Consider the following 16,804-nt stretch of genomic DNA (forward strand, 5'->3'; position numbering starts at 1 on the left):
GATTCTGCCCCCAAAATGACGGGAGCACATGTGAACATTTAATTATTTGCTTTGGCCTCGGAAACCCAGACAACACCGCTCCTTTTCGCTGTCTCACTTGTACGTATACTCGCTCTCATACCCTGATTCTGCATTGCTCCTATAAAGCTATTGGATATTGAAGCTTCATGAAAAATTCCTGGGAGGTCATCCCGGCACGCCAAGCTCAGCGATGTGTTCAGCTCAAGGGCTCTGTTGCGTAATATGCTCTTATGTGCTATGATCAGATGGCTAATGGCTTCAAAGATGGAAAGCTGCGAGTGTTGTAACGCTTGGTACGGTTGGGATGCTCTCGAAAGCTTTTCTCTACGGCACACAATCGGTCACGACACATGGCCGAGAGGCATTTGTCAAGATGCTTCAGACTCGTAAACGGCCAGTCATCTCTGTCTGTAATCACATCAGCGTGTATGCTTCTCTGACACTGCATGAAAAGTACTGACAGGTTAGAATGGATGAGCCGCTCCTGTGGGGCGTGATGCCCGCCAAAACGCTCTTCAATCCGACGCATGTGCGCTGGTCGATGGGCAGTGCTGACATTTGTTTCACCAACAAGTCAGTTCCTTCTTCCATAAGGCAAAATACTAATGCTAGGGTCCTATCTACCTTCTTCTCCTCTGGGCAGACATTGGCCACATACAGGCACGGCGCAGGCATGTTCCAGCCAGCTCTCGATGATGCCATCACCCTTTTGAGCCAATCGAATGCGTGGCTGCATGTCTTCCCAGAAGGACGCATACGACAGTCCAAAGACTACTCAAGTATCCATCTACCCTTGATGATCTACGCTAATGCCAGTGCGATACTTCAAGTGGGGCATTTCTCGAATTGTCCTTGAGACGGCCATGCTCGGCGAGCTACCCATCATTGTCCCCTTCTTCATTGAAGGCTTCGATCAAGTCATGCACGAGAGTAGAGAATGGCCACGGTTCTTGCCTCGTGTCGGTAAGAAGATTACAGTCACCTTTGGCGAACCCATCGACGATGCCATCATCCAGCCATATGTCGACAAGTGGCAACAGATGGTGGCAGAAGCGCGGCAAATATTTCCGGACAATGAGGATGACCCTCGATTGGTGCCTTTTGCGCTGAATCACTCACAAGCAGCGAAAGACATCCGGCGTGAGTTGGCAAAGGAGCTACGTGATGCTGTCTCCAAGCTGCGACTCCAAGCAGGGTATCCGGCAGAGAATCCACATGCACACGATGCACGGTATTATTTGTCGGATGAAGGCTACGAGTATGATGTTGTGCAAGGTGGTGTCCCGCGTCCGGCCATCTTCAAGAAGAAGGATGCTGGCGGCGAGGATGTCATTGAGAAGGACACATTCACGTAGATGCTCTTGTGTGCAAAGTAAAAATGCCATACATATACAGGACTTTGGGAGAGGTCGTGCGTGAGCTCGTGATCAAGCATTTCGCAAGACGAGGATGACCGAGTCGCCACGCAAAAACATCTTGCTGATGAATCTATCCTTGTTGACGGGTTTGCCTCTCTTACCGTCCTTCCCTCTCGGTGTCTCTGTCCACATTTCCTTGACATTTTCGAGCACCATGTTGCTATGCCTATCGAAGGCCTTGACTCGCGCAAGTAGTTTGCGGTTATTGCGACAGTTGATAAGCACCTGGTTGCGGTTCTTGACGGCATTCAAGAGAACACTGAGCGGACCTGTCTGGAATTCAAATTCTTCAAGCTTGGCGAGCTCTGCATCTGTGAGCTCGCTCTTGGGCTTGCCTGCAAGATCGCTGTTGGTTAGTCTTTGTTGCCATTGACGAGACACACTCACGCCATATTTTTCTTTTATAGAAGTGCGAGAGATGCAACGACTGCCTTTATCTCTGAGGCTGCAGAGGACTGAAGATGGAAGGCGCTGTGCTGAGCTGGTTTTGTGGTCTTTTGGCGCGTAGTTGATTTTTTTTTTGTTTTTTTGTTCCGTTGTCTTACATACCTACTCCTCTCAGGACTCTATGGCCTATATAGGAACTCAGCGGCACCGCCGCTTGTTCTGTCTTTGAAAGATACACGCCTCACGTGTATGGTTCTTCCAATACTTGTCCTCGCGCGCAATGGGTTGCGGCACTTCCTGCTCCGTCATTGTTGGCGATCTGGCCTAAGCCAATATTTGTTTATATAGCGGGCAACACCGCTGTCTCGCTGTCCTACTTCGGGGCAGTTCGACGTGGTCACCTCGTCTAGCGTGGTGAGGGGTTAAGGGTGATGGCTGGTGCGTCCGGAGGGCCCATGGGCGTGCTTGGGACGTGTACGCTTGCCATGTCGCTGTATTGGTGGGCTGCGTCTGAGCTGATCTGGTTCCACCTCGCTTGTTCGCCTGTGCCACTTGGAGTGGCGTCTCGTCTGAAAAGCTCCTTGCGAGTTGCTGCTTTACAGTCTTGTAGGAAGTCCGCCAAGGATTCCATGTGTGTTGGGTCGTTTAGGAGTCTTTTGATCGATCTGTTTGCTCGGTCGGAGTCAATGTGATGCGTAGTTGATTGTCGCAACTTTTACACGCAGCGAGATGCGACGACTGCTTCACTGCACCAAGTACTCCTGCTCTTGACACTTCTGCTAGCTCAAGGCTGTTCCCGTCGGCAACTTGGCTCCTCAAGCTGATGCTAGTCCGTCTACTGGACTCTCTCACCTAATCTGCTCGCTTGATGCCTCTTCACTTTATTCTGGTGCAGAACCGACAGGGCAAGACGCGCTTGTCCAAGTACTACGATCCATACTCTGTATGTGTGATGCTATGAGACTCAAGGCTGACAAGAAGGATGCAGAGAAGAATAAGCTGAAAGGCGAGGTGCATCGTCTCATTGCACCACGCGATCAAAAGAGTCAATCCAACTTTGTCGAGTACCTCTCACACCGCATCATCTATCGGCGGTATGCAGGTCTCTTCTTTTGCGCGTGTGTTGATGTCACGGATAATGAACTTTTCACACTCGAGGCCATCCATCTCTTTGTCGAAGTGCTGGACGCCTTTTTTGGCAACGTCTGCGAGCTGGACCTCGTCTTCAACTTTTACAAGGTCTATGCCATTCTCGATGAAATCTTCCTGGCAGGCGAGGTCGAAGAGGTGAGCAAGCCCAAGATATTGGAACGCCTGCAGATGCTGGAAAAGCTAGAATAAGGCTATGCTAAGAATGTATTGATGAATCTACATGGAGATCTCGCGGGTGACGCTCTGATCCTCAAGACCCAGCTTCTCGAGACAGGCAAAGTACCGCTCGACACTTTCGCGACGCAAATAAGCAAGCACGTTCTGTCGCTTGTGGACAAGTCCTCGGAAGCCACGGTAAGAGTGTTTGTCCTTTTTGTTGCCTTGCATGTGAGACTGCAGTGCTAGAATGCGAACCGTCAACACGGCAGCTTGTACCTCGGGAGTTCCTGTGTCGCCTTCACTTCTCGCAAACTCCTTGACCGCGACGGCTGTATTATATGCCCGCAGCGTCCGTGCATTGGCATTCTGCAGGGACACAATACGCGAGGACGCCTGTGTCTTTTGTGCATTGCGCTGTTGCAGGTCTGCTGCACGACCTTGATTCCATAGACTGCCTGGCTTGCTTGTACTGGTGTCTTCCTTGGCTGGAGGAAGGAGAGATGTCGCCACGGGAGCAGGATTCGCTTGTTCTCTATTGAGACTCGCTTGTAGCACTGCCTGCTGGACCTTGCTGAGCTGCTGCTTGCTGAAATACAAGGCATCACTCGGTTTCGCCTGCACTTGACTCGTATCCGCTTCTTCCTCAACAACCTCACTTGACCCAGTCATTTCGGGGTTGATGCTGGCATTCGTCCATATCTTGTCCGGTGTCAACAGGCCGGATGTGAATGCAGTCGGCTTGCCCACGATGGGGTTGAAGTCGGCCGGCAGACGCTGTTCGCGCAAATCCTTTTGCCGTTGGATATTGGCCTTACGCCGGCGGATAGCTGTGACGGAGACTTTTGTGCGGAGTTGGCAGCGTGCAGATGAGGCGATGCACGCCGTGACGGGCCTGAGCGACATGAGCAGTATCAGGAGAGATACAAGCTGATGAAGGTCATTTCAGTTGCTTGACCTGGTGAGTGTCCATCGTCAAATTTGAAGAGCAAGTCACAAATATTCAGTAAAGATACTAAAGTCGCTGCCATGCTCATGCTCACTATGCTCATGCTACTTGGACAGGGCAACAACGTTCTTGCTACGCTCGTCCTTCCGCTTGCCCACCGTCTTTGCCTCATGCCGTCTCTTGTTCTCCTCGCGACGCTTGAGACTACCCTCCTCAACACGCTTAATCTCAGACGCCTTCTTGACGGCCTTGGGAATATGCCTCTGCTTTTGTATACGTCTGATCTCCGGTAGATGCTGGTATCGTTCCACAAGTGTCTTTTCATACTCCCTGTGTGAGCGTTCACGCTGATTCATGACACCGGATCGCGACGAGGCTTCAGCGCGCCATAGCCGGATACCGCCATCATCACTGCCACTAAACACATACCGAGCATCTGCACTGAATGTTGTGGAAAATACACGCTGCATGCGGTTCGTGTGGTAGATATCTCTTGACCGACCTTGCCTCGCATTCCATAGTCGTACAGTTCGATCATACGAGCCAGACACGACTTCTTGGCCTGTGGGTGAAAAGTCAACAGACATGACGGCAGAGACATGGTCCTTGAGCACATTGAGGGCTCTGTCCAATCTCCGCATATCATAAATGTAAATATTATGGTCTTCATTCGCCACTGCAAAGTTGAAGGCTTCCATGGGATTCCAAGCAAGTGCATTGCCACGTTGTGCCATGGTCAGTCTAGATAGTGCTGAAGCAGTGCGAATATCATAGAGTGTGACACTGCGATCAGAGCCCAAGGACCCCAGCACAGAAGCCTCGGTTTGGTTGAAGGCGACGGTTTGATGCGAGTCACTACCAAATGTCAGTGCCGTGACCGGTGCATCTCTGTCTGTATCCCAAATCTCTACTGCCGTGGAGGATGTAGCGAATGTCGATTCCGAGACATGCGTTGAAATGCCGGTGAAGCCGTACTGTCCCTGGAATCGCCGCTTTTCTTCGCCGTCCGGTGTCATGAGGACGATTGACTTGTCCTGCGAGCAAGAGAGGAGGTGACCGGCCGCATTGAAGGCGACTCCCGTTACCATGCCATCGTGCCGCTTACCATGGTTGGTGGAGGACTTTGACAGCTCCTTACGAGCAACGAGGTCCCAGACTTTGACCACGCCATCGCCTGAGCTGGACGCCAGCACGCCGGCGCGCTTTGGATCCTTGCAGAGGGCATACACACCATCGACATGGCCATCACCCAAACTACCGAGCAGAGGCGCGGCAAACATGCGATCGAGCTTGACGGCATTGAGGGCGCGGGTGTATTCTCGTGCGCGTTCCTGCGGGTGGAGTGCTGGATTGAGGGATCTGGGCATGGGTGTCTGGGATGACTTTGTGGAGGGCGCGAAGTTGTCCTGGGACCTGGACAGGGCCTTGACCTTCATGCTGCGAGATAGCAAGAGAAGTGGTAGTGGGTGGTGCTGGTCGCTGCTCGATAAATTTATTTTTCACGCGATCAAGGCGAAGACGGGGAATAGATGGAATAGATGCAGTAGATGGGCTACGGAGGATGATGAGAGAAGAGCAGCTACGTGGCAGGCTTGTTGAGACGTCTCTTTCCAATCTGTGCACTGAAACCAGCCTTGATGCCCGCAACTGACCGCCTTGAATTGCACTGCTCGCAGTCCAGGAAGAAGAGTCGGTTCTCCTTTGTAAGAAGCGTGTCGGGCGACCTGCATGTCTTGCATGTCACATACTCGCTGATGTACCGACGCAGCACCGTCTCAATCTGCTTCTGCTGGAAACGGCCCTTCAAGATCAACCGACCTGCACCGTCAATCGAGCCATTGGTACCCAGCTCAGCATAGATGAACTGGATAACATGATCCGGCGACCTGTGCATACGCTTGGAGATGTCGGCGACATTGGCAAAGCACGTCTTCTTGGATCCCTCACGCTGCACGTTCGGCGGCACAATCGTATATTTGCGCTTCTCACCTGAATCAGCATCGGGGTTGTTGACGCGGTGCTGGTCAAAGAGACGCTGAAGCAGCTCCTTGAATGTATAGTCACGGTCCGAACCCACCCAGGGCTCACCTTCTGCCTTGTTCTGGCGCGCAGCAGGCGCCTTGTCTGTGGCGTCTCCGTCGTCTTCATCTGCCGCGTCACCGGCGGTCGTGCCTGCCTCTTGCTCCAAGGCATCCAGCGCTGCTGTATCAATCACCTTCTTCTTCTTCCTGAATTCTGTTAGCCTCTGACACTTCTGATGGAAGCTGGACATACTTCTTCTTTGTGGTGCTAAAGTCAAACTCGCCCACCTCTTCCGCCTGTTCGGCCGCTGGCTCGTCTGCCGTATCCTGAACGTTGCCCTCTTCAATATCATTGCCTAGACTTGTTTGCTTGACCTGCGTGCCCAGCTCGAGCACATCGTCTGCGTCGCCTGCCTCTTCGAGATTTGCGGCATCCTGGTCAAACTTGACTGCCTTTGGCTTTGTGGATTTCTTCTTCTTCTTGACACTTGGGTCGAAGGCGAGGTCCTCTGCTGCGAGCTGCTGCTGCTCTGCGTCACTCATGGCTGTCTCGACTGAGTAGCTGTCTGGTGGTGCTGAGTGGTCTCTTGCTCTGATTTCGATTTTCTCCTTCCAGCAAACAACCAGGACTACCAGGGACTACTGCCAGGGACTACTACTGCAAGGGACTACCAGGGATACAGGCTACAGGCTACAGGCTACAGGCTACAGGCTACAGGCTACAAAATGTCAGCAGGCGCAGTCCAGTACGGAGGAGACGAAATCTCAGCACTCGTCCTCGACCCAGGCTCCCATGCAACACGCGCAGGCTATGCAGGCGAAGATGCGCCCAAGTCCTACATCCCCACCAGCTATGGCCTCCGTGCAGCGTCTGCAACTACTCCAAAGCAGTCCTTCTACAGTGATAGCAGTATTCATGCCCCGAGACCCGACTATGAAATCAAGAATCCCATGCATGAAGGCACCGTCGCGGACTTTGATGCCGCGTCTGACTTGTGGCAGTACATCTTCAACACGGGTCTACGCGCCGACCCGCATGAACATCCGCTCATGATGACCGAAACGAGCTGGGTGAAGCCGCAGCAACGGCAAAAGACCATGGAGATTGCCTTTGAAACGCTCGGCTCACCGGCAGCGTATCTCCTCAAGGGCGGTGTTGCTGCTGCCTTTGCGAGTGGCAAGTCAACGGCGCTCGTGGTGGATATTGGACACAGTGTCACCAGTGTCACGCCCGTGTATGATGGCATCATCCTCAAGCGTGGTCTACAGAAACAGGCATTTGCAGGCGCTGCCCTGAGCGAGCAAGTGAATGCACTCTTGAAGCAACGCGGCGTCGATGTCACACCACACTTCTTGGTACAGCGAAAAGGTGCACCGGAGACAGGATCCGGTGCGGTGCTCAAGGAAGTGCCAGGTCTGTCTGACAGTTTCATGCAGTATGAGCGTGGGCGTATCGTTGAAGCCTTCAAAGAACATGTCTTGCAAGTCTTTGAGGGACCGCTCAATGAACAAGCAGCTGCATCGCGACCTGCCAGGATGTTTGAGTTCCCAACAGGCCGCCAGGAGCTCTTTAAGCAAGAACGCTTTGCTATTGCAGAAAGCCTCTTCACAACAGACGAGTCCCACCAATCTCTGCAAGCGATGATGCAAGCTTCCTTGTCTGTGGCAGAAGTCGACATTCGGCCTGCTCTGCTCAGCAATATCATTGTCACGGGCGCATCGAGTCTCATTCCAGGCCTCGAACAGCGATTGCAGTTGGAGATGGCCAAATTGTTCCCGGGCGCTCGGCTGCGTATCTCAGCGGCAGGCAATACAGTTGAGCGGAAGTGTGCAGGTTGGCTCGGTGGCAGTATTCTGGCGTCGTTGGGCACCTTCCACCAGCTGTGGTTGAGTAAAGAGGAGTACAGCGAGCAGGGAGCAGACCGGCTTGCACTGATTGAGCGCCGCTGTAAGTGATGAATGCTTGTATGCTATGTGGAGATGAGTATGCAGAGCAGGTAGCTGTCTATGAGTCTAGGTGTATAAGTACTACAACAATCCAGTAGTACCAGTAGTACAAATAGTACAAATAGTACCAGTAGGCCAGTAGTAGTGACTTGGTGTAGCAGCGTGAGACTCAACGTCAATACTCAACTCCTGATCTACTTTGCAGTGTCTACACTTGATCCTACTGCTGTTCTCCTGCTCTACCAAGACACGCTACCGCTAGCATGCCGCCCAAGCCCAAGGCAGAGGCACCCACAGAATGGAAGTCTCGCTTCCCTGTTGCCCGCATCAAGAAAATCATGCAGGCCGACGACGACGTGGGCAAAGTCGCACAAGTCGTGCCTGTCGTCATCTCCAAGGCGCTCGAGCTCTTCATGCAGTCACTCGTGACAGCAGCAGCCCAGCAGGCGATGGCAACGGGGCATAAGCGCGTGCTGCCGGGCCACCTCAAGATGGCCGTCAAGCAAGATACGACCTTTGATTTTTTGGAGGAACACGTCGCTGCATTGCCAGAGATTGCAGCAGTCGTACCACCGGCGAATGCAGCAGCACAGGCAGCTACAGCGGGTGGCAGTGCGTCTGGTCCGCAAGATGGACGGCGCTCAAGGCAGCGTAGCACGAATGCGACGAGGGGGAGACCGCCAGCGCATCAAACATTTGCGGCAAGCCAGCAAGAAGCAGCAGCGGCAGCAACAGCAGCGTCGCCTCCACACTCAGCGGCACAAGCGGATGTCTCTGTCACGGGACCGACACAAGCTACGGGCTCTCAATCAGAGGCGGCTTTGTCTTCCCATGAGCCGGAATCTGAGCCGCCGATGAAACGCAGCCGGGTCAGCGATCTACTGTCGCCGGACGAGTGAGTCTTTGCGTAATCTATGTGCTTTTACCTTACTATGATGCCCATAGACTGTATAATTAATGTTGATGAGTGACACGGCCTGGATCTGAAATGTCGGAAGTGCCGCGGTCGCATTCATCGATGGAGTATAAGTAGAAGTAGAAGTAGAAGTAGAAGTACAAGTAGATAGACTTACTCCAGTGCAATACAAGTGGACATCCACCATGTCAACCACCACAGACCAAAGCACACCGGCCGTCCTCAAAGGCGCCAACACAAGCGCATACCTTCCGCCTACTTTCGATGACCCGCACAAGCACCGACAATGGATCAAGGAACACATGGCCGCAGGTTTCCGCTACCTGGGCGCAGAATCCTACGGCAAGGAAGGCGTCGCAGGTCATGTGTCTGTGGAAGACCCCGTCATGCCCGATTGCTACTGGATCAATCCACTCATGAAGCACTTCACTCTCATGAAGGCTTCCGACCTCGTCCTTATTGATAGTGCCGGTCAGATTGTGCGTGGTCAAGGCGGCAACGAGAATGCACCCATCAACACCGCTGCATGGTCTATTCATGGCGCCATCCACAGACTGCGACCCGATGTGAAGGCAGCCGTGCATTGCCACTCCATTGCCGGCAAAGCGTGGAGTACACTGTGCAGACCCCTCGACATCACCACACAAGACTCGACCGTCTTCTACAATGACCATGCCGTATACAAGGACTTTGGCGGTGTTGCCTTTGGACAGGAAGAAGGCGTGCGTATTGCAGAAGCATTGGGAGACAAGCGTGCCTTGATCTTGCAGAACCACGGCCTATTGACGTGTGGCCAGACGGTAGACGAAGCAGTGTACTTGTTTGGCGTCATGGATCGTTGCTGCCAGGTACAAATCATGGCAGACCAGGCAGCCGCTAGCCTCGGAGTTGTGACGGAGAAGATCAGAGACGAGGAGGCCTTTGAGACGTGGAAGAGCATTGGCACTGCGAATGCCAACTACCTGAGCTTCCAGCCAGAGTTTGAGGTCATTGATGTACGTTCACAGGGAGACTTTCGTCTTTAGCAGTGGTGAGATCTCATAGCAGTCAATAGTCAGTCAAATAGCAGCAGAACAATACTGGTAGTCCTGGTAGTCCTGGTAGTCCTGGTAGTCTGATACTCGACGTCACTGCGCGCACAAAACTCATCAACCAGCTGCAGAGCTCCACCACACACAAAAGCATCTGACCATGTCAAATCAACAGCCGGCGCCGGCCAAGAAGCTGGGTCCTCAGCGGTCGACCAAGACTGCATCAAAACTCAAACTCTTGCCAGCAGACAATCTCGACGACGTGCGAGAGACAGAGTCCGGCAGAGAAGTTTATTCCCAGCTTGATCAAATCAAGGGAACGACCGCCAGGAGAGATGCAGAGCGTCTTGGCAAGGCGCATCGGACGCGGTTACCGCGTGTGACGGCATTCTGTACAGCAGGCTCCTACAAGATGGATGCGCTCTTCAAGTTCTTGCAAGCTCGGAAATTGTCGCATTATACAATGCCGAAACGTTTGGATGAATGCATCTACTCGCCATACGTCTACAAGGATGCGGATCCCTCACCGCCAGCAACGGCAGATTTGCTGGGCCTGGGACAGGATGACGAACTCGATGCAACGGCCATCTCAAATTCAGAGCGTGTCATCAGCGAAGTTTTCCTCTTCGACTATGGCTGTGTCGTCCTCTGGGGCTTCTCTGAGGGCAATGAAAAGCGCTTCCTCAAGGAGATTGCCAAGTTTGAAGTCGAAAAGCTGCTTGAAGACGACGTCGAGATTGAAGAGTTCAACTACTATACCACAACGCAGTACACGTCTCGCATCTACAATGACTTTATCACCTTGCGAGATGGCAAAAACTACATGATCAAGCTCGCCATCAGTCATGCTATTGCACAGTCTGTCAAAATCTCTCTCTTCGAAGAACTTGTTGATTCAACCATCGAAGACACAAAGGACATCCCACAATCTATTGCCGAGTCGGGCAAGGTCCACATGTCGCGGAAAAAGATTATGATGTCTGTGGGCGAGCTCTTCATTCTACGCATCAATATCAATTTGTCTGGGTCGGTGCTTGATTCGCCGGAGCTCTGCTGGTCAGAGCCCAATCTGGAGCCAGTCTACAAAGCGGCGCGGTCGTACCTGGAGATCAATCAGCGTGTTACGCTCCTGAATCAGCGTGTGCAAGTCATCTCTGATCTGCTGTCGATGCTCAAGGAACAGATGACACACTCACAGGGCGAGTACCTCGAGTACATTGTCATCATCCTGATTGCAGCAGAGATTCTGATTGCCATCGTCAATGTCATTGTTGATGTCATGGCAGACTAGCACATGTCTCCCCCTTCTTCTAGCGCCATGCCTTGTTTGTAGCGACGGGCCTTTTCTGGTACATTCTGTGCATTCTTCAGCTATGCGTCCTTTGCAAGGATGTCTTCTACTGCCTTGACCTTGTGCTCCATTGTCCCGTGCTTGTCAGTCCTCGTTCCAATCCTGATGTCTGTTGCACACCGAGGCACACCCAATTCATGCAACCGCTCGTGGACCTTGCCAATGGCCTCCATGACCTCTGACCACTCGCCTTCAAGCCCGGTGCCATATGAATGCATTTGGAACTACATTCATGTTAGTCAATGACCGAGAGTGCTAGCAGGCCATTTATAGCGCACCTTCAATCCAGTCTTCTGCAGCACGCGCTGGGCTTCTGCTATGTACTCGGAAACGGAGGCAGATGGAGTCGACATGGGGATCACGCAGAAGTCAGCTACGCAGTGCATCGTGCCTGTCTCGTCCTTCTTGTCGTCTTACTTGTCGTCTTGTCTTCTTTGTGCCAATCTTATTCCAGCCGCTAGCTATTCAAGGCGCAAATGAGTAGAGATGAGCTGTTGACACAGATGAGATGTTGACTCAATTGAGGTGTTGAGCGTACTTCTCCTGCTGGTCCGGGGCAACCGAAATGCGCAACAAGACAAAAGACACACACTCAAGAGTCGCATGCTACCAGCTCATCTGTACAGCTAGCATCACGCGTAGGAGACTCTCAAAGGCTAGTAGTATCTACGTCAGACCTAATCCCTTCCAAAACTTAGTGCCAGATGAGCGCGATATGGAATCAGATCAAAGTTGCGGCGCAGCGTATCAACGTCAATCTCGAGACCATCCCTCATGACCGGCAAGTCATCAGCGCATTCAGGTTGCCAGACGGGCAGGACCTCTGCTGTGAGTCGCTTGTGGAGTTTGCTCTGAACGAATCGTCCGCCATGAATGGCTCGGTGCCCGGCACATTATACCTCACAACCTCCTACCTCTGCTTCAAATCGGCGGATCGGCACACGGCACTCTTTATCTTGCCACTCTATGCCGTCAGCCGGGTCGAGCGTGTTTCTTCGCGTACATTCCAGTTTTGCTTGTCAATAAAGACATGGCACAAGATGACCATGACCATACAATTTATTGGCTTGCGCCATGCCAACGAGCATTTCTGCGACCTGCTCAAGAAAGGCCTGCAAGACAACTTGTCAAATATGAAGATCCTAAAGCCCTTTCTTTCTGGTTGCTGGTCAGAACACTTGCTTGCACCAAAAATTGATGAGCCACCGGGAGGCATGGGCGACAAGTTTGGCTATCCGGGCGATGTGAAGAAGCTGAAGGACCGCTCAAAAATGCGATTGTGGAAGGAGTATCTCACAGAGAATGGCCGCAACCTAACGCTTGTCCGCTTCCCGACATTTTCAAAGCTTGTTCGGGTTGGACTGCCCAACAAGCTACGAGGCGAGATCTGGGAGCTCACAAGTGGAGCGATGCTTTCTCGGTGGGCGCATCCAAATGAGTACAGAGACTTGCAGGAAAATAATGCTGGCAAGAGCACGCTCAGTATGGAGGAAATTGAGAAAGACCTCAATCGCAGCTTGCCCGAGTATCCGGGTTACCAAGAAGACCACGGTATTGGCGCACTCCGTCGTGTGCTCACAGCCTATTCTTGGAAAGATCCTGAGCTGGGCTATTGCCAAGCAATGAACATCGTCGTCGCTGCTCTCCTCATCTACACTTCTGAAGAGCAATCCTTCTGGCTCCTGCATACACTCTGCTCAGAGATGCTACCTGGGTATTATTCTACAACCATGTATGGCACGCTTCTAGATCAGAGCGTCTTTGAATCGCTGTGCGAAAGGACAATGCCAGTCCTGTGGTCGCATTTCCAAAAGTCTGATTTGCAGCTTTCTCTTGTTTCTCTGCCCTGGTTCCTTTCTCTCTACATCAACTCGATGCCCCTTGTTCTAGCTTTTCGAGTGCTGGATTGCTTTTTCCTAGAAGGGCCGCGTGTCCTCTTCCAGGTCGGCTTGGCAATCCTGCGCATTAATGGTGAAGAGTTGCTCGATGTCACAGATGATGGCTCGTTTATCGAGTGCCTGAAGCGCTACTTTCTCACCTTGGACGACTCGGCGCATCCAAATTCTGAAAATCCCAAAGCGAGAGCAGTGACAAAGTTTCAGGAGCTCATGGTTGTGGCATTTAAGGAATTTGCACAAGTCACACACGAAACCGTGATCACTGAGCGGCGCAAGCACAAGGAGAAGACGCTCAACTCGATCGAGTCATTTGCCAAACGCACACAGATCCGCAGCCTGAGTCATACTGGCAAGCTTTCTTCAGACGACATTTCCATCCTCTACGACCGCTTCCACGATGCGATCTACAAACAGCGCGTTGGCTTCGGTGGTCTGTCCGATACCCGCATGGATCAGCAGGCATTCAAGTCGTTCATGGCTGGCATCGCTGACTGGGCGAAGGAGCCCGATGCTCAATCTGAATTCATGGACCGCCTCTTGCGTCGATGGGATGCAGACTTCCGCGGCTCACTCAGCCTACAAAACGTTGTGCGTGGTGTGGCGGAGCTCAAGACGGATGAGTCGGCATTACTTGAGCATATCGCCTACTTTTTCGAGCTCTTTGACGATGATGCTGATGGAAAGCTGCACAGGGATGATGTGCTCAAGCTGACAGAGGCCTTACTTTGGATCGCGCGGCGAGAGACAGATGACCTGTACTTGTCCAGCATCTCATCCTTCATCAAGACTTGTTTCACATTTGCAGAGGATGATGCTGCTTCTACTGAAGATGTGCCACTGGTAGATCTGCCGACAGAAAAGCCTGTTGCCGCGATACAGGACCATGCCAGTATGTTTGTCACGCTACCAACTTTCCGCATGGTGGTACTGGCTGATCCGCTGCTCGAGGCATTCTTCACACATCGCTTTGTGCGCAGCATTCAGATCACACCTGCAGCAAGTACGAATCATGTGCCAAAGGGCATCAGAGGCATGCTGGATGCCGTTGTCTCTGATGGAACCAAGCTAGCCAGCGAAATTCGTAAACGGATGGAAGACTATGAAGACCAACATACAAGCCAAGGAGCCAAAGTCGAGAAGGAGGATGAAGGACCTGATGCACACGACAGAGAGCTCTTGCAGAACGATCTACTTTAAATGTGACGATATAACGAATACTTTGGATGATCTTGCAATCAAAGTCGACGCGTGTGGTGTGCGTAGCTATAGTATCGCATGCAGGCGCGTATCTGTGACCTTTCAACATGGGATGCGCGTGAACACGCTAGGTCCCGAGCCGGAACGCTCAAGATATCTACAGGATATTTCAGCACACTGAACATCCTTTCTTGCCCTCTGCATCCCTTGAGATTTCCAACTTGCTTACCTTGTCCCTCATGTGCCAAGCAGTTTTGCCATCTTGGCCGTACGTTGCGTAGGATGGCGGAATATGCAGCGCTGGATTCTTGCTGAAGAAGTTGTTTGCCCTCAAGAGAAAGGAAACAGGCTCAGTGGGCATGATGGGACCGTCCTCGACGCGTGGAATATGACTCAGACCAAAAGTCAACCAAATGACAATGTCCTGCTGTTCGAGAGATAGATCTGCTTGAGTCTCGCACCAGTCTTCCAGGCTGTCATTGCCTGCAACGCCTCGTAGTCCACTTGTCTGCGGCACATAGTTGCCAGCTGGGTATAATTGATTGTCTTCATAACGTGTAACATAAAGCGTCTTTCGAGCAAAAAAGGCACGCTTCCAGACTAGACTGCCTTCCTTGGCCAGGAGGCGTGGTGATTCTCGAGAGACAATCTTGTATGCAACCGGCTTCTTGCAAATTGCATTAACCTTGTCGAGGTTGCAGATATCCCAGGTTCGACTTGTTTCGTGGCAATAGTCTACTGCAGCTTCCTTGACAGTCGCGTACTTGGTCTTTTTGGCATAGAAAGCGTTGCCATAAAAGTTGCCAGGTGAGCCAACTTCGTCCTCGCCAGGTACAATATCACTCTGTACGACTGTGTTGTGCTGTCCATCAATGGCAGGATCTATACGAACATTGAACAGGTGCTGATGATTGTGTGCCGTCACACGAGACGAGATTTCAGTTCCGTATCTGCCGGCCTCTTCGTCGGGCGACAGGACGTAGGTGTTGAGTTGCCCAGTGAGCTGCATCTCAAGTTGAATGGTGCCGTCAAGCTTGAAGCTCCAGTAGATGCAGTATTCATAGTTGGCAGCCGTGAAAATTTGTGAAATGACTAGCTTGCGATCCCTCGTCGCAATGACCGTGCCGTCTCTAAAGTCTGTGTGCTTGAATAGTATACCATCATCTTGCTCGTGGATGCACACTGCATTCTTGATGACAAAGGCCTCTCCCGCTCTGTTGCTGCAATACCCGTCGAGGTAGCTAATGCTTCCCTATTGTTAGCACAAAGCTCGATTGCCGACCATTCTTGCCTTGCAGTCGCAGCCAAGAGAAAGGGAATTAGTCATGGCACCACAGCCATATTCGCCAACGTCCAAGGCATGTTTTCTGTGATGCGGTTTTGTTGGACAGCCATAAGGCACGACCATCTCAGCAATGGAGAGGCGATGGAACAGCGATCGCTCCTCCTTGGTCTCTGGATCCTCAATGCGTATATTGTTGAGGACAATGCCTTCTCGTGCATTGAAGCCAATGTGCATTTTCCAGCCGAGCCAACTGATCTCTTGTCCTTGCAGGTCGAAGCTCACGCCTTCAGGCTGTGTTATGTTGATAGGTTTGACATCTGTGCGATAGTCCTTGATGAATTGCGGCATATAGTTCTGCTCTTCGAGTGGCACCGGAGCACGTTCAAACTTTGAGCCTTCCTTTGCTTTGACATCAATCTCGATGACTTTGCCAGCTTGCATGTCCACAATGGGGCAAAAGTCTAGTGGATGGGCATAGGCATTGTCATTCTTTGAAGCCCTGTAGTACATGAGAGCTTGCTGCAAACGATGTGTGGTTCCCCACCGTTCGTCAAAGCCAATTGTCCAAGCATCGCAGTAGACCTTGCTCATGTCTGTGATGCCAATTTCCTCGCAAAGCTGAATTACATGTGGGTCCTGGCGCACAATGTCCTCTGTTCCCTGCAGGTCCTCCAGCGTGATGATGGGGCAAGCACCAACTCGTTCAGTGCTGTTCAAGACCTTGCCTGCGGTCAAGTCAACAAAGAATTCGAGCAATATGGTCGTTCCGCTCTCATAGGCGATGACGAAGGCCTGTCGAGGGACGTGGGACGTGTCATCCTTGTAGTACTGCAGCAGGAGTGCTTTCGGCGGTTCATGCAAAGTGATGGTATTGAATGCGAGCTTTGATGGCCTTGATGCCTGACAGAGACTACTGGCTGCTTTGAGCTCTCCCGGAGATAGCTGATCGAGTGGATGGCCCATGGCTAGCTTCGTTCCTTTTCCTAGCAGATGAGAAGGAAGTGCTTAAGTGTCGGCGATGGAGAGCAGCCGCTGCGTCCATTTTGTGGGGCCGCTTATCTACTCTTATCACGCC

The 16,804-nt window shown here is 52.1% G+C and overlaps 14 protein-coding genes across 14 annotated transcripts; 8 read left to right on the forward strand and 6 right to left on the reverse strand.

Annotated features, from left to right (window-relative positions):
• The first annotated feature begins 58 nt into the window (after positions 1-58).
• Positions 59-1,433, forward strand: BCR37DRAFT_379327 (acyltransferase-domain-containing protein). Its single transcript, XM_040869239.1, has 5 exons — positions 59-238; positions 286-447; positions 490-594; positions 634-800; positions 838-1,433. Exons 1-5 carry the CDS (start codon positions 168-170, stop codon positions 1,374-1,376), a joined length of 1,044 nt encoding a protein of 347 aa, XP_040725865.1. The 5' UTR covers positions 59-167; the 3' UTR covers positions 1,377-1,433.
• A 15-nt stretch (positions 1,434-1,448) lies between these two features.
• On the reverse strand, positions 1,449-1,893 carry BCR37DRAFT_367345 (uncharacterized protein; the record flags this gene model as incomplete). Its single annotated transcript, XM_040868295.1, has 2 exons — positions 1,827-1,893; positions 1,449-1,785 (listed from the first exon to the last, which is right to left on the reverse strand). The coding sequence occupies exons 1-2, from the start codon at positions 1,829-1,831 to the stop codon at positions 1,449-1,451; spliced, it is 342 nt and encodes a 113-aa protein (XP_040725866.1). The 5' UTR covers positions 1,832-1,893.
• A 76-nt stretch (positions 1,894-1,969) lies between these two features.
• BCR37DRAFT_379329 (uncharacterized protein) lies at positions 1,970-2,629 on the forward strand. The gene has a single exon (XM_040869240.1). The coding sequence runs from the start codon at positions 2,258-2,260 to the stop codon at positions 2,516-2,518; it is 261 nt and encodes an 86-aa protein (XP_040725867.1). The 5' UTR covers positions 1,970-2,257; the 3' UTR covers positions 2,519-2,629.
• BCR37DRAFT_379330 (AP complex, mu/sigma subunit) lies at positions 2,430-3,240 on the forward strand. The gene is made up of 2 exons (XM_040869241.1): positions 2,430-2,769; positions 2,808-3,240. Exons 1-2 carry the CDS (start codon positions 2,695-2,697, stop codon positions 3,165-3,167), a joined length of 435 nt encoding a protein of 144 aa, XP_040725868.1. The 5' UTR covers positions 2,430-2,694; the 3' UTR covers positions 3,168-3,240.
• On the reverse strand, positions 2,893-4,108 carry BCR37DRAFT_379331 (uncharacterized protein). The gene has a single exon (XM_040869242.1). It carries the CDS (start codon positions 4,038-4,040, stop codon positions 3,195-3,197), a length of 846 nt encoding a protein of 281 aa, XP_040725869.1. The 5' UTR covers positions 4,041-4,108; the 3' UTR covers positions 2,893-3,194.
• Positions 3,964-5,706, reverse strand: BCR37DRAFT_302409 (putative small nucleolar ribonucleoprotein complex subunit). The gene has a single exon (XM_040866919.1). The coding sequence runs from the start codon at positions 5,517-5,519 to the stop codon at positions 4,188-4,190; it is 1,332 nt and encodes a 443-aa protein (XP_040725870.1). The 5' UTR covers positions 5,520-5,706; the 3' UTR covers positions 3,964-4,187.
• BCR37DRAFT_379333 (domain found in IF2B/IF5-domain-containing protein) lies at positions 5,596-6,691 on the reverse strand. Its single transcript, XM_040869243.1, has 2 exons — positions 6,358-6,691; positions 5,596-6,311 (listed from the first exon to the last, which is right to left on the reverse strand). Exons 1-2 carry the CDS (start codon positions 6,645-6,647, stop codon positions 5,663-5,665), a joined length of 939 nt encoding a protein of 312 aa, XP_040725871.1. The 5' UTR covers positions 6,648-6,691; the 3' UTR covers positions 5,596-5,662.
• On the forward strand, positions 6,409-8,208 carry BCR37DRAFT_379334 (actin-1). Its single transcript, XM_040869244.1, has one exon. The coding sequence runs from the start codon at positions 6,831-6,833 to the stop codon at positions 8,058-8,060; it is 1,230 nt and encodes a 409-aa protein (XP_040725872.1). The 5' UTR covers positions 6,409-6,830; the 3' UTR covers positions 8,061-8,208.
• A 136-nt stretch (positions 8,209-8,344) lies between these two features.
• On the forward strand, positions 8,345-8,605 carry BCR37DRAFT_336698 (histone-fold-containing protein; the record flags this gene model as incomplete). The annotated part of the gene is made up of 1 exon (XM_040867236.1): positions 8,345-8,605. A coding segment is annotated over one exon (261 nt), but the record flags the coding sequence as incomplete, so codon positions are not given.
• A 163-nt stretch (positions 8,606-8,768) lies between these two features.
• On the forward strand, positions 8,769-10,198 carry BCR37DRAFT_379336 (class II aldolase/adducin domain protein). The gene has a single exon (XM_040869245.1). The coding sequence runs from the start codon at positions 9,153-9,155 to the stop codon at positions 9,990-9,992; it is 840 nt and encodes a 279-aa protein (XP_040725874.1). The 5' UTR covers positions 8,769-9,152; the 3' UTR covers positions 9,993-10,198.
• BCR37DRAFT_379337 (Sad1-interacting factor 2) lies at positions 10,129-11,498 on the forward strand. The gene has a single exon (XM_040869246.1). It carries the CDS (start codon positions 10,159-10,161, stop codon positions 11,287-11,289), a length of 1,131 nt encoding a protein of 376 aa, XP_040725875.1. The 5' UTR covers positions 10,129-10,158; the 3' UTR covers positions 11,290-11,498.
• On the reverse strand, positions 11,330-11,894 carry BCR37DRAFT_302367 (YkoF-like protein). Its single transcript, XM_040866918.1, has 2 exons — positions 11,628-11,894; positions 11,330-11,573 (listed from the first exon to the last, which is right to left on the reverse strand). The coding sequence occupies exons 1-2, from the start codon at positions 11,733-11,735 to the stop codon at positions 11,370-11,372; spliced, it is 312 nt and encodes a 103-aa protein (XP_040725876.1). The 5' UTR covers positions 11,736-11,894; the 3' UTR covers positions 11,330-11,369.
• Positions 11,895-12,218: 324 nt separating this feature from the next.
• BCR37DRAFT_346859 (rab-GTPase-TBC domain-containing protein) lies at positions 12,219-14,444 on the forward strand (the record flags this gene model as incomplete). Its single annotated transcript, XM_040867723.1, has 1 exon — positions 12,219-14,444. One exon carries the CDS (start codon positions 12,219-12,221, stop codon positions 14,442-14,444), a length of 2,226 nt encoding a protein of 741 aa, XP_040725877.1.
• On the reverse strand, positions 14,419-16,727 carry BCR37DRAFT_379341 (copper amine oxidase). Its single transcript, XM_040869247.1, has 2 exons — positions 15,736-16,727; positions 14,419-15,696 (listed from the first exon to the last, which is right to left on the reverse strand). The coding sequence occupies exons 1-2, from the start codon at positions 16,690-16,692 to the stop codon at positions 14,614-14,616; spliced, it is 2,040 nt and encodes a 679-aa protein (XP_040725878.1). The 5' UTR covers positions 16,693-16,727; the 3' UTR covers positions 14,419-14,613.
• Positions 16,728-16,804: the final 77 nt, after the last annotated feature.

The sequence above is a fragment of the Protomyces lactucae-debilis genome (assembly GCF_002105105.1).
Source record: "Protomyces lactucae-debilis strain 12-1054 chromosome Unknown BCR37scaffold_8, whole genome shotgun sequence".
Taxonomy (NCBI): domain Eukaryota; kingdom Fungi; phylum Ascomycota; class Taphrinomycetes; order Taphrinales; family Protomycetaceae; genus Protomyces; species Protomyces lactucae-debilis.

Bases quoted from the DNA above. Each gene is read 5' to 3' on its own strand.
- BCR37DRAFT_379334 (XM_040869244.1), top strand. From the start codon at position 6,831: ATGTCAGCAGGCGCAGTCCAGTACGGAGGAGACGAAATCTCAGCACTC.
- BCR37DRAFT_379331 (XM_040869242.1), bottom strand. From the start codon at position 4,040: ATGTCGCTCAGGCCCGTCACGGCGTGCATCGCCTCATCTGCACGCTGC.
- BCR37DRAFT_379336 (XM_040869245.1), top strand. From the start codon at position 9,153: ATGTCAACCACCACAGACCAAAGCACACCGGCCGTCCTCAAAGGCGCC.
- BCR37DRAFT_379333 (XM_040869243.1), bottom strand. From the start codon at position 6,647: ATGAGTGACGCAGAGCAGCAGCAGCTCGCAGCAGAGGACCTCGCCTTC. The intron at 6,312-6,357 runs GTATGTCCAGCT...AACAGAATTCAG, and splicing joins TTTAGCACCACAAAGAAGAA to GAAGAAGAAGAAGGTGATTG.
- BCR37DRAFT_379329 (XM_040869240.1), top strand. From the start codon at position 2,258: ATGGCTGGTGCGTCCGGAGGGCCCATGGGCGTGCTTGGGACGTGTACG.
- BCR37DRAFT_302409 (XM_040866919.1), bottom strand. From the start codon at position 5,519: ATGAAGGTCAAGGCCCTGTCCAGGTCCCAGGACAACTTCGCGCCCTCC.
- BCR37DRAFT_379341 (XM_040869247.1), bottom strand. From the start codon at position 16,692: ATGGGCCATCCACTCGATCAGCTATCTCCGGGAGAGCTCAAAGCAGCC. The intron at 15,697-15,735 runs GCAAGAATGGTC...TGCTAACAATAG, and splicing joins CTCTTGGCTGCGACTGCAAG to GGAAGCATTAGCTACCTCGA.
- BCR37DRAFT_379337 (XM_040869246.1), top strand. From the start codon at position 10,159: ATGTCAAATCAACAGCCGGCGCCGGCCAAGAAGCTGGGTCCTCAGCGG.
- BCR37DRAFT_302367 (XM_040866918.1), bottom strand. From the start codon at position 11,735: ATGCACTGCGTAGCTGACTTCTGCGTGATCCCCATGTCGACTCCATCT. The intron at 11,574-11,627 runs GTGCGCTATAAA...ACATGAATGTAG, and splicing joins TGCAGAAGACTGGATTGAAG to TTCCAAATGCATTCATATGG.
- BCR37DRAFT_379330 (XM_040869241.1), top strand. From the start codon at position 2,695: ATGCCTCTTCACTTTATTCTGGTGCAGAACCGACAGGGCAAGACGCGC. The intron at 2,770-2,807 runs GTATGTGTGATG...GCTGACAAGAAG, and splicing joins AGTACTACGATCCATACTCT to GATGCAGAGAAGAATAAGCT.
- BCR37DRAFT_379327 (XM_040869239.1), top strand. From the start codon at position 168: ATGAAAAATTCCTGGGAGGTCATCCCGGCACGCCAAGCTCAGCGATGT. The intron at 448-489 runs GTATGCTTCTCT...CTGACAGGTTAG, and splicing joins GTCTGTAATCACATCAGCGT to AATGGATGAGCCGCTCCTGT. The intron at 801-837 runs GTATCCATCTAC...CGCTAATGCCAG, and splicing joins ACAGTCCAAAGACTACTCAA to TGCGATACTTCAAGTGGGGC.